A 12,298-nucleotide genomic window follows, 5' to 3' on the forward strand; every position below is an offset into this window, starting at 1 on the left:
AGCTTGTTGTCTATCCAATGAGTCCATCCCATCCAGGAACACGTTTTTGCATCCACCTCTAGCGGCCACAATAAAACTTAACCGACATGAAGATGAATGTGGCAACTCAGATGTGCAAGGGGAGACACTTGAAATCTGAAACCTGTCGTAACAAGTCAAAGAATAACGACACGGCCATTTAATTACCCCTTCAGGGTTGGCCATATCCGTGCCTTTAAGGAGAGGACATTTGGACAAATGAGTAATTATTGTTTCCAAAATCAAATCTGTACATTCATTGAATCTAGAAATATATCAATCAACGTATATTTTTGACCACCTACAATATTATGTCAATGGTCTTTTAGGACAGGCCCATCTATATTGAACAAAAATTTGATATGAATGCAACATGTAAAGTGTTGGTCCCATGTTTTGTGAGATGAAATACAAGATCCCAGAAATGTTCCATACACAAAGCTTTTTTCTCTCAAATTTTGTGGCCAAGTTTGTTTACATCCTTGTTAGAGAGCATATCTCATTTGCCAAGATAATCCGTCTAACTGACAGGTTGGGCGGCAGGTGGGGCGGCAGGGTAGCCTAGTGGTTAGGCCGTCATTGAAAATAAGAATTTGTTCTTAACTGACTTGCCTAGTAAAATAAAAAAAATAAAAGGTCTGGCATATCAAGAAGCTGATTAAACAGCATGATCATTACACAGGTGCACCTTGTGCTGTGGAATATAAAAGGCCACTCTGAAATGTACAGTTTTGTCACATAACACAATGCCATAGATATCTCAAGATTTGATGGAGCGTGCAACTGGCATGCTGACTGAAGGAATTTTCACCAGAGCTGTTGCTAGTGAATTTAATGTTAATTTCTCTGCCATAGAGAATTTGGCAGTACATCCAACCGGCCTCACAACCACAGACCACGTGTAACCACGCCAGCCCAGGACCTCCACATCTGGCTTCTTCACCGGCGGGATCATCTGAGACCAGCCACCTGGACAACTGATGAAACAGAGGAGCATTTCTGTCAGTAATAAATGCCTTTTTTGGGAGAAAAAAACCCTATTCTGATTGGCTCGGCTTGCCTCCCCAGTGGGGGAGGTAATGTGTAATAAATTGAGTAGGGCCTAATGAATTTATTTCAATTGGCTTTTTTCCATCTATGAACTGAAATTGTCACATGTTGAGTTTATTGTTTTTGTTCATTATTATTTCCTTTTAGCTCCACAAAGTTGCAAATCCTTTTTTTCTTAATGAGAAGACTGTAGGCTGGTGAGGTGTGACATGTGCGCGAGTTATCCTCACCAACACATGGGACTGTATGGTCATCATCATTGGACATAGTTAAATAATGGGGTTAGTGCATACATTTTCATACGTACTGGTGCTCTGTGGGAATGAAACATACAACCCTGGCATTGCAGCAACTACGCTCTATCAACTGAACCACACAAGCCCCAGGCATGTGTAAGCCTATGTAAGTATACAGGAACGTATGTGATATTGATATGGCTGCTAAGTTCTCTTGCCAGGTTTGCAATAGTGTATTGATTGGGTATATCATGATATAAATATCCTAACATTCGTTTACGTCAAAGGCAACACGATTACTTTTCCAATTATGTTCAGACCTACAGTCTGTATACACTATTAAAATGTTAACTTTTGAAGCGATAGATAGCAATAGTCACAGGTAAGAACAACCTGTAACCATGCAGTAGGCCTACCTCAGGTTTAATATTACTGATGTACTATCATAGTGTCCAAGCTATCAGTCATTGGTTGGCTCAGGTGCAGCTTAGCAGTGCTGTCAATATTATCCCCACGACATATACAGTAGCAGCATAAACTGTCCTTCTCCACATTTTCTCCATCAAAGTCTTGGCCTCTAATGGTTGGCTTCGCTATAGGTAGGCTGCTCATGGTGATGTATTGGTTGACCTCGCTAACTATAGCTAGGCTGCTCATAAAGATCTATTGGTTGTTTGTTCTATGCCTTTGAAGCTGAGTTTCTTTTGAAAAGAGATAGAAATGGTCAATTATTACTATTATTATTAGCAATCTATAAAGTATTTAATTTTCATTCAATTAACTAAGCATCCCCAATGATTAAGTAATTTCACAGTTTAGTTGCAGAGTTGTAATCCCATTGCGCCATCTAGTGTAGGATGTGTACATCACCTGTTATTGCAGACAGACAGCCATACAGATACACACACACATGCGAGCACACACACAAATTCAGGCTGAGTCATCCGGCAACTGTGATGTGACAGTTGATCAAGATCGTACAAAGATGTAAGAGTGTGAGAGTGTTAGGACCATCATTTATCATCCCCAATTACCACCAGTGAGAATTCTGTATTTAAAAGGAAATTCCACCACTTTTTACCTGATATTACCTCCAGAACCATACAAGTGTCTACATACAGTATATGAAAATGGCACATTTCTACATTCTGTATGTAACAAGATAAGAAAGCTCTCATTATGATTTCATCAAAAGTTATTTTTTTTAACTGTGATTTTGAAACAGAGGGAAATTCATGATATAAGGTAAAAAGTGGTGGAAGTTATTTTTTAATTTGCATAACACACACACAAACACAAAAAACTTCACATCATAAAAAAGTTTTAATTAATGATACCAAAAGTCAATACAAAAGTCACCATTACACATACAAAATTAGACAGAGCAAAAAAACGACCATGCTCTCACAGGTAAAGCCCATCAATACACAGTAAATTAGTTCAGTTTTATAAATAACCAAAAATACTTCAACTTGATAGGCTAAGGTAAGACAAGGTACGGTAAGGTAAGGTACTCAGGCACATAAATGTCATATATGCACGAACAGTAAAACATTTGCAACAGAGCAAACTTCAGATTAAGTCAAGATGTCAACATGTTTCATTTATCCCGCACTCTTTTGGCAGAAAGTAGCTAGGATTTCCCAGGTTTACATTTGTTATAGTAGGTAGGCCTATCCTCTACTCAAGTTTAAAAAAAATACTTGTTAATGTATTTTTCATACAATACATAAACTAGTTTTTGTAAAAATAAAATGTTTTAAAAGGAATATAAACTGAAATCGCATCGCTGTTAGATTATGGCTTTTATATGTTACTTCATCAAAATGTTTCATAAACATAGCAGCCTCCATTATAGAGATAGTAAGCTCACAGATTTGCCCTGAAACTATGTATTAATTATTTAGATGTTGTTTACAACTTTATTTGTCAAATTACAAATTATAATACATTACAGGGTCTTTAAACATTTCATTAAAAAATACAAACAAATTTGCTAAACAAATTGAGGGGTGACCATGAAAAAGAAATGGTGCAAAAACACAACTTTTTTGGGGTGACCAATCAGAATGTATGGTGCAAAAAACAAAAACGTTTTGGGGGGACCAATCAAAAAGTATAGTGCAAAAACACCAACACCAGGGGGCAGTATATGGCAACAAAATGTACCATCAGCATTGTCCAAGTGGAGTACCAACCCTTTATTCCTGTGTACTTGAATTCTTTACATTGGATTTTTTGTATTGCTATTTGACTCAGAATCTAACCAATGCCAACCAAAGCCATCCAAATGTAGGAGCAATTACTATCATTCTTTTAAAGGGATAGTGAAAAAAAAAATCATGCTAGATGTTCCTGTAGCTGTTCCTGTAGACTTCCAGTCATTGTGCTAATGCTAGATAGCAATGACTCCAGAAACTACCTTCAAACTGCCTGCAGAGACAAATGGTATCCATGAGTTCATCTGACTCTGGGCAAGTACAAAAAGGAAAAAATGTTGTACTATCCCTTTAAAGCAAAATGGAGCCCATGACATAACAAGCAGAATGTGACAAGGACAGAATTAATATGTTTTTTCCCCCTCTAAAGCCGGTTTATACCTGCTGCTAATATGGGTTCCTGTGTCCTGATCTTGTCCACATTGTGATTGTTCCCAAATTTTCAGAAATGTAATCTCTTATCCGTCCACTGTGCATGCATTGTGACCAGATTTCCTGGCCCACCCCTGTATGCAAATTATTTCACAGTTATTCTTTCAAAAATAATCTTTATTTATTTTAAGACACATATTGAAGACATAAGTCAATGCTGCCATCTGTCCAGACTCGTCTACACAGATATTTCCAATCCCAACGTGTGCCTAACTACCTAAGAAGCTGGTCAGGAAGATTCAATCACAATCAGATCACAGATCACAATCTTATAATTGTCTACACCTGTCTAAAAATGTGGGCACAGTCAAAATGTGGACAAGATCAGGACAAAGGACCAGGTTAGAACCAGGTATAAACTGGGCTTGATAAAGGTCATGAAAGGATGCACATGAGTATCTTTGCTATATACATGTTAAGAGGTACTTCCTGTTTCCGTGACTAATGGGAAACACTGTAAAATGTGATCTTCCTGAGATTGGAAAGATTTGCTGTTTTTCTTTGAGATGTATGCATCTACTCCAGACTGTTTGATTGCCTGCCTGCTGCCATGTTGGGTCAATAGTTTGGTCCTTTACTAAAAGGATCCCTGCTCCTCATCATGACACCGTAACACATGGATAGATGACACACCCCTGGCTGGCCCGGGACCCCAGGGTTACCTCTCTTCCCCTCCTCCCCGTTTAAGCCAGGGGGTCCTGGCTTCCCTGGATGGCCTGGTTTACTGTACCCCTGGGGACCCATTTGACCTAGGAAAGTAGACAATTACAAATTAGATGTTTCTCTTGTGGTTCCAAAACATGTCTTACTGGTTTGCCAACAATTCCTAATCCTGTTATTTGATCACTTTTGATTGAAAAAGGGTAGCTAATGTCCCAGAAGGCTTACAATATGTTTATCTGCAGAAGAGGGGAAAAGGGTCATAATAGATTTGAAATGAATCCCATAAAGTACTCTCCAACAGCTTGGACTGAGGACATGATTGGACACTATGCAGTGACTCAGATGCATCAATTTTAAAAACATTCTCCTGATTCCATTTCTATCTTAACTAAATAACTGAATAGCTGAACTACACTGAGTGAACAAAACATACAGAACACCTTCCTAATATTGAGTTGCACCCTTCCTTTTTCCCTCAGAACTGCATACATTTTTTGACACAAACCAGTGCACCTGGCACCTACTACCATACCCCGTTCGTTCAAAGGCACTAACATCTTTTGTCTTGCCCATTCACCCTGTGAATGGCACACATACACAATCCATTTCTCAATTGTCTCAAGGCTTAAAAATACTTCTTTAACCTGTCTCCTTGTCTTCATCTACACTGATTGAAGTGGATTTAACAGGTGACACCAATAAGGGATCTTAGTCTATGTCATGGAAAGAGTAGGTGTTCATAATGTTTTGTATACTCAGTGTATATTGCATTTATCTGATTGGATGTACAGTAGCGTACCATACATAGTAAACATGTATTATATTCCTATTATTACCTGGAGGCCCTGGTGTTCCCGGATCTCCAATCTCTGTTCTTCCTTGACTGCCCTTCTCACCCTTTAATCCAGGATCTCCTGGGAACACAAATAGAATGCAATGTGTTCCAGACAATACAAATAGAATGCAATGTGTTCCGGACAGTACAAATAGAATGCAATGTGTTCCGGACAATACAAATAGAATGCAATGTGTTCCAGACAGTACAAATAGAATGCAATGTGTTCCAGACAGTACAAATAGAATGCAATGTGTTCCAGACAGTACAAATAGAATGCAATGTGTTCCAGACAGTACAAATAGAATGTAATGTGTTCCAGACAGTACAAATAGAATGCAATATGTTCCAGACAGTACAAATAGAATGCAATGTGTTCCAGACAGTACAAATAGAATGCAATGTGTTCCAGATAGAACAAATAAAATGCAATGTGTTCCAGACAGTACAAATAGAATGCAATGTGTTCCAGCTAGAACAAATAGAATGCAGTGTGTTCCGGACAGTACAAATAGAATGCAATGTGTTCTGGACAATACAAATAGAATGCAATGTGTTTCAGACAGTTCAAATAGAATGCAATGTGTTCCAGATAGAACAAATAGAATGCAATGTGTTCCAGATAGAACAAATAGAATGCAGTGTGTTCCGGACAGTACAAATAGAATGCAATGTGTTCCGGACAATACAAATAGAATGCAATGTGTTCCAGACAGTACAAATGGAATGCAATGTGTTCCAGACAGTACAAATAGAATGCAATGTGTTCCAGAAAGTACAAATAGAATGCAATGTGTTCCAGATAGAACAAATAGAATGCAGTGTGTTCCGGACAGTACAAATAGAATGCAATGTGTTCCAGACAGTACAAATAGAATGCAATGTGTTCCAGACAGTACAAATAGAATGCAATGTGTTCCAGACAGTACAAATAGAATGCAATGTGTTCCAGACAGTACAAATAGAATGCAATGTGTTCCAGACAGTACAAATAGAATGCAATGTGTTCCAGACAGTACAAATAGAATGCAATGTGTTCCAGACAGTACAAATAGAATGCAATATGTTCCAGACAGTACAAATAGAATGCAATGTGTTCCAGACAGTACAAATAGAATGCAATGTGTTCCAGATAGAACAAATAAAATGCAATGTGTTCCAGACAGTACAAATAGAATGCAATGTGTTCCAGCTAGAACAAATAGAATGCAGTGTGTTCCGGACAGTACAAATAGAATGCAATGTGTTCTGGACAATACAAATAGAATGCAATGTGTTTCAGACAGTTCAAATAGAATGCAATGTGTTCCAGATAGAACAAATAGAATGCAATGTGTTCCAGATAGAACAAATAGACTGCAATGTGTTCCAGATAGAACAAATAGAATGCAGTGTGTTCCGGACAGTACAAATAGAATGCAATGTATTCCGGACAATACCAATAGAATGCAATGTGTTCCAGACAGTACAAATGGAATGCAATGTGTTCCAGACAGTACAAATAGAATGCAATGTGTTCCTGAAAGTACAAATAGAATGCAATGTGTTCCAGATAGAACAAATAGAATGCAGTGTGTTCCGGACAGTACAAATAGAATGCAATGTGTTCCAGATAGGACACATAGAATGCAATGTGTTCCAGGCAGTACAAATGGAATGCAATGTGTTCCAGACAGTACAAACACATTTTGAAATCTTATTTGAATAAAGGAAAAAGCTAGGCCTATGTTTACATTCTACTCTACTGTTTACCTGTACATGCTGCACAGATTAATTGAGTCCTCTGTATTAATTGAGTCCTCTGTAAGCCTATGTATTACCTTTCAAGCCAAGCATCCCAGGATGCCCAGGTCGACCTGGATGGCCTGGCTGTCCACTGGAACCAGGGTTCCCAGGAAAGCCTGTAGATCCTTGGGGCCCAACCGGGCCTGGTACCCCCGGAGTCCCATCCCTGGTCTGACAGTGGTCACAGTTACTCAGCTGCTGGTTACTGAGGAGTAGTGAAGGCATCTCCACTGGGATGAAAACACAATGGAGAGGGCTCAGATATAGGTGTACTACACAGAGCACAGCAATGATCAAACATAATCAATACTCACATCTAAGTACCTCTCTGCATATTTCCTGAATTATTTGCTTGGACATCTCCCTTCCCTGTGGAAATGTGACATGATTGATGGCATCATGCAAAATGTACGAGTCAATTAATACAAATGGCATAGACATTGATGGAACAGTGAACGATTGTTGTTGAAAAGTGACATGTTGGGTAGTTGTTGATGACCAAGGATGGTCAGTGTACTAGTGATTGTACTGGTGAGGTACATACAGGTCTCCCCTCTAGTCCAGGTGGCCCAAGAGGGCCAACGTCCCCGCTCTGTCCTCGAGGCCCAGGCGGGCCTGTCTGCCCAGATAGTCCTGGCTGGCCTTGGTGACCTCCCAGTCCCCTCTGACCGGGATCTCCTGTTGTCCCTTTCTGGCTTCCACAAGAGCATAGTATAAGTACACACACACTGCTCTAGATGGGGATGTATGCTTGGCTATTAGGGCTACAGCTACTTACAGTAGTCAATGACAAACTTACCTCTCCTTTTTGTCCCGAAGAGCCATTAGAGCCCTGTCAATCAAAGTCATAATGGCTGATTATTAGTAATGTTCATGAATTATAATGTAATTGGAATTGATTGAGATGGAAATACAACTAACTTCCATATCCTCTAGTTGTGGATAAAGGGAAAACATGCTGTTTAAATCGATATTGCCAATGGAAAAGTGATCGTCAGAAGTAAATTTGAGAGATGTTCTGACACTTCCAAATTCACAATACAATTTCTGTACATGAATGTATTAGATCAGTGCTGGTCTATGATATGAAATAAATACATTGTGACAAGAGGAAAATATTCCCATTTACAAATTATTTAAGCTATTGAAGAACCACTATAATGTGGTGAGAAAAGTTTCCCAATAGAACAAGTCTACTGCAGCACTTGAAAGCAGTAAATATTATGTAACTGGGTTTCCGAGGCTACTGGACAATCAACTGTCCAATTGGACAAAATGCTCTTGTATAGCCATTACAGAATTCATTCATTGACGTAAAAAAAATAGATGTAATCATAGGAAGGGGAACTTACATGATTCCCTGGAATTCCCATATCTCCTTTTTCACCTCTCAATCCCTGTAGAGAAAATTAAACTAGCAATTATGGTTTTTGTTTTTAGTCATTCTGTTTGTGATTAAATGTAAGGTCATCCGTAATCAAATTAGTGTCCTTCAGAGCAGTGTTAAAATTGACTGAGATTTTACAAGAAGGTTGTTGCTACGTCCATGACAGTCAGTTTAATGATATTTCCATCCAGAGACTCAGTACAAGTGACTTCTTAACCGTAGTCCTGTGGTGACATTGTCATTTGACTCGATACGCTTCCTAATTTCCCCCCCAAAGATCATAGCTGTCCCTGTTTTCCATGACTTTTGAATTAAGCGGTTGTTCAACATGATTCCACTCTGGCTAAATGAAAGCAACCACATTTGGAAGGAGGTAGTGAACCAAGCATCCGATACTTGAAACAGTCTTTTGTACATGGAAAATGTAGCAACCTGTATATACAGTACTAGTCAAAGGTTTGGACACACCTACTCATTCAAGGGTTTTTCTTTATTTGTACTTTTTTCTACATAGTAGAATAATAGTGAAGACATCAGTTAATAGTGAAAACATCAGTTGTGTTGTGACATGGTAGGGTTGGTATACAGAAGATAGCTCTATTTGGTAAAATACCAAGTCATTTTGGCAAGAACAGCTCAAATAAGCAAATAATAATACTGAAGACATCAAAACTCTAAAATAACACATGTGGAATCATGTAGTAACCAAACAAGTGTTAAACAAATCAAAATATACTTTGAATTTGAGACTCTTCAAAGTAGCCACCCTTTGCCTCGATGACCGCTTTGCACACTTTTGGCACACAATGTTGAAAATAGTAAAAAAGAAAGAAAAACTCTTTAATGGGTAGGTTTGTCCAAACTTTTGACTGGTACTGTATGTTTCCCAAAGCAACCTCCGGTCCATAAGTCAAATGAAGGTTTCAATATGTTCATCAGTTACAGTATATTACATTTAATTTTGTTGCTGTTTACCATTATTTGCTCTCTTGGACTGAACAGCATGGAAAAATATAACTCAACTCTATGCTTTACAGGTATGAAATCCTCTGAGAGGACAGACGCTCCATACAAAGAATCAAGGGCAGCTAATGGATTTGAATTATCAGGAGTTATTAAATGTCGCGAATACCTCCCCTCCTCGTTCACCTGGATCTCCCCTTTGTCCCTGGTGAGAAATAAATGACACAACAATCACGTGTTATGATATTGTTCTAATATTGTTACAATAGGAGAATACAGAGTTACAGCTACAAATGTCCAAACTTCAGCTGCATCAAGTCCATGGAACATGCTATGGATATGCCAGACGACAGCGTGTTCAACATTCTACAAGCCTCTTGTAGTGTTTCCCTGTTTTTGGAAAATATATTTTGTTGTAAGATTGCAAGTTGTCCTGAAGTGGTAGAAATGAAACGAAAGGCAAAAAGTGCTGTTTATGATACGGTAAGCTAGATATAATTGTCTCTAAGGTGGAGCATCAAATAATGACTGTGAAACAGTTCCTGTAAAATATACTGTTATTGATCAATGATGTATTTTATTGCATTTGATTAACCCTCATCTGTAAATTGCAGTCGTTGGGGAAATGTATTTATTTCATCATATGAAAGGCTTATTGGAAGCTGTGGTATAAATTATTATTCTTTATTGAAGTTAATGGAGGTAAATCTGGAAACACAGCTCACTATAAAGTAGCTTTCTGGCTCCTAATTCTTCATCAAAATGCAACGTCAGTGTTTTTCCTCGCTCATTAAATAAACAATTTGATCGGGATGGCAACACTGAAAACATTTGCAGAAAACATTCTTAATGCTTAATCCCAGCTCAATCGTACACTAAGCCTCAGAAAAATAAATAATTATACCAATTTCAAAATAACCTATTTGAGCAGAACATTTATTGAAAATGAGTATAATTGCTAATTCCAATAATTCCAATAATTGCTAAATAGGTTAATCCCTATTGAACAGTATAGACATAGTAATTTCACAGCAGTTAAGAGTGATTTTGTTTGGAGACTGTCCTCTCCCTAATAACTACCTTAGGTCCTGTCAGGCCTGGCATTCCTGGGTGTCCTGGCTGACCTGCTCCACCATGGTCACCTGACTTGCCCTGGAATAACATTCATTCAATCAGCATTATACTGTACATGTCCATTTGAGTCATTTAGCAGACACTTATTACAGCGACTTACAGTCTTAAGATAGCTGGGTGAGACAACCACATATCTGTACATAGTAAGAACCCACAGTAAGGACACTTTGTCTCTTAGACGTTCTGTAGCTTACGGCGTAAGGGTTCATCAATGACTCACACAACCTTCTTAAAACAGATCTAAATGACTTTACATTCATAATAGACAATATCAACCGATATAAAACTTTAAATGTTGACCTCCTGTCCTGGAACCCCTGGTTGACCTGGAAGTCCACTTTCACCTTTGCTGCCCTTTATTTGAGAAAAAAATATTAGTTGAAGGAGGTACTTCATAAAATACAATACAAATACTGCTGTGAAAAAAGGCATTGTTGAAAGGCATTGTTTCCACATTGGCAGAGACCACATTCAAGGTAAGTGCTGCGTATGTCGGCTCAATCAGAAATTCCATTTAAATGTCAAGCGTGCTATTACATTATCTAGTGCTGATCGGATTTAAACCTAGCCCAAGTTTGTGTTTTTTCTTTTTCTAAACAAATATCCTCTCCCTAATAAATGCTGTTTGAAACTAGGACATTAATATGAAAACCCTGGTCATGTCTATAAACTACTATTTCACTCCTGTGCCATTAACCAATACACATTGGCTCTTGTTAAACAGATATCAGTTAATGAAAAGTGATTGGGAGACAGAGAGTCGAGACCAGAGAACCAGAGTACCAGACCGCTTTTGATTTCCGTCCCAAAATTCCACTGTCGAAGGCAATAGTAGTCAACTTGTATCACCATTTCATTTGGCGTCTCTAGTATAACCATGGCATTGCTCTAAACAACATACTGGCTAGAAATTATATCACGGCAGAAAATGTTAACCCAAGCACTATATGCATCTACAATAAGGCAAAGTTTTGTTCCATGTCTCGGTAGGCCTATACAGTGGCACTCTAACATGACTAGAGGAACGGATTTCACACACCAATAGACAAGGGCTGATATGCACAGCGCAACTATAAACCCTTTTAAGGACAGATGAGGTAATGTAGCCGGCAATATTTTGAATTTCATAACACTGCTCAATGTCATTAAGGGTTTTAAAGTTGCTCTGTGTGGTCATCACTGCCTCTAGTGGTGGTGTTGCAGCGCTGCCTCTAGTGGTGGTGTTGCAGCGCTGCCTCTAGTGGTGGTGTTGCAGCGCTGCCTCTAGTGGTGGTGTTGCAGCGTTGCCTCTAGTGGTGGTGTTGCAGCACTGCCTCTAGTGGTGGTGTTGCAGCACTGCCTCTAGTGGTGGTGTTCCAGCACTGCCTCTAGTGGTGGTGTTGCAGCACTGCCTCTAGTGGTGGTGTTGCAGCACTGCCTCTTGAGGTGGTGTTGCAGCACTGCCTCTAGTGGTGGTGTTGTAGGAGACAGGAGTAATTGAGATCTTCAACAGGACACTGTACCAGTACCAGTAAATGGCCAGAACACCGAAATTCGTCCAACACATTACAGATGTAGGGTTTTCATTTGTGCCAGT

The 12,298-nt window shown here is 38.9% G+C and overlaps 1 protein-coding gene across 2 annotated transcripts in view; it reads right to left on the reverse strand.

The window, feature by feature from the left end:
- Positions 1–3,085: 3,085 nt before the first annotated feature.
- The window catches only part of col21a1 (collagen, type XXI, alpha 1), a 46,015-nt gene continuing 36,802 nt past the window's right edge, over positions 3,086–12,298 (reverse strand). The window contains exons 20-29 of one of the 2 annotated variants that reach the window (XM_064950159.1): positions 11,023–11,076; positions 10,669–10,740; positions 9,758–9,793; positions 8,591–8,635; positions 8,038–8,070; positions 7,783–7,929; positions 7,553–7,607; positions 7,274–7,468; positions 5,455–5,532; positions 3,086–4,704 (exon numbers count right to left, since the gene is read on the reverse strand). In XM_064950159.1, coding sequence (XP_064806231.1) covers positions 4,514–4,704; positions 5,455–5,532; positions 7,274–7,468; positions 7,553–7,607; positions 7,783–7,929; positions 8,038–8,070; positions 8,591–8,635; positions 9,758–9,793; positions 10,669–10,740; positions 11,023–11,076 — 906 coding nt within the window. In that variant the 3' untranslated portion in view covers positions 3,086–4,513. Of the gene's footprint in view, positions 4,705–5,454; positions 5,533–7,273; positions 7,469–7,552; positions 7,608–7,782; positions 7,934–8,037; positions 8,071–8,590; positions 8,636–9,757; positions 9,794–10,668; positions 10,741–11,022; positions 11,077–12,298 lie in introns of those variants that run through there. The other variant, XM_064950160.1, reaches the window with a different exon arrangement.

This window comes from Oncorhynchus masou, chromosome 31, assembly GCF_036934945.1.
Source record: "Oncorhynchus masou masou isolate Uvic2021 chromosome 31, UVic_Omas_1.1, whole genome shotgun sequence".
NCBI lineage: Eukaryota > Metazoa > Chordata > Actinopteri > Salmoniformes > Salmonidae > Oncorhynchus > Oncorhynchus masou.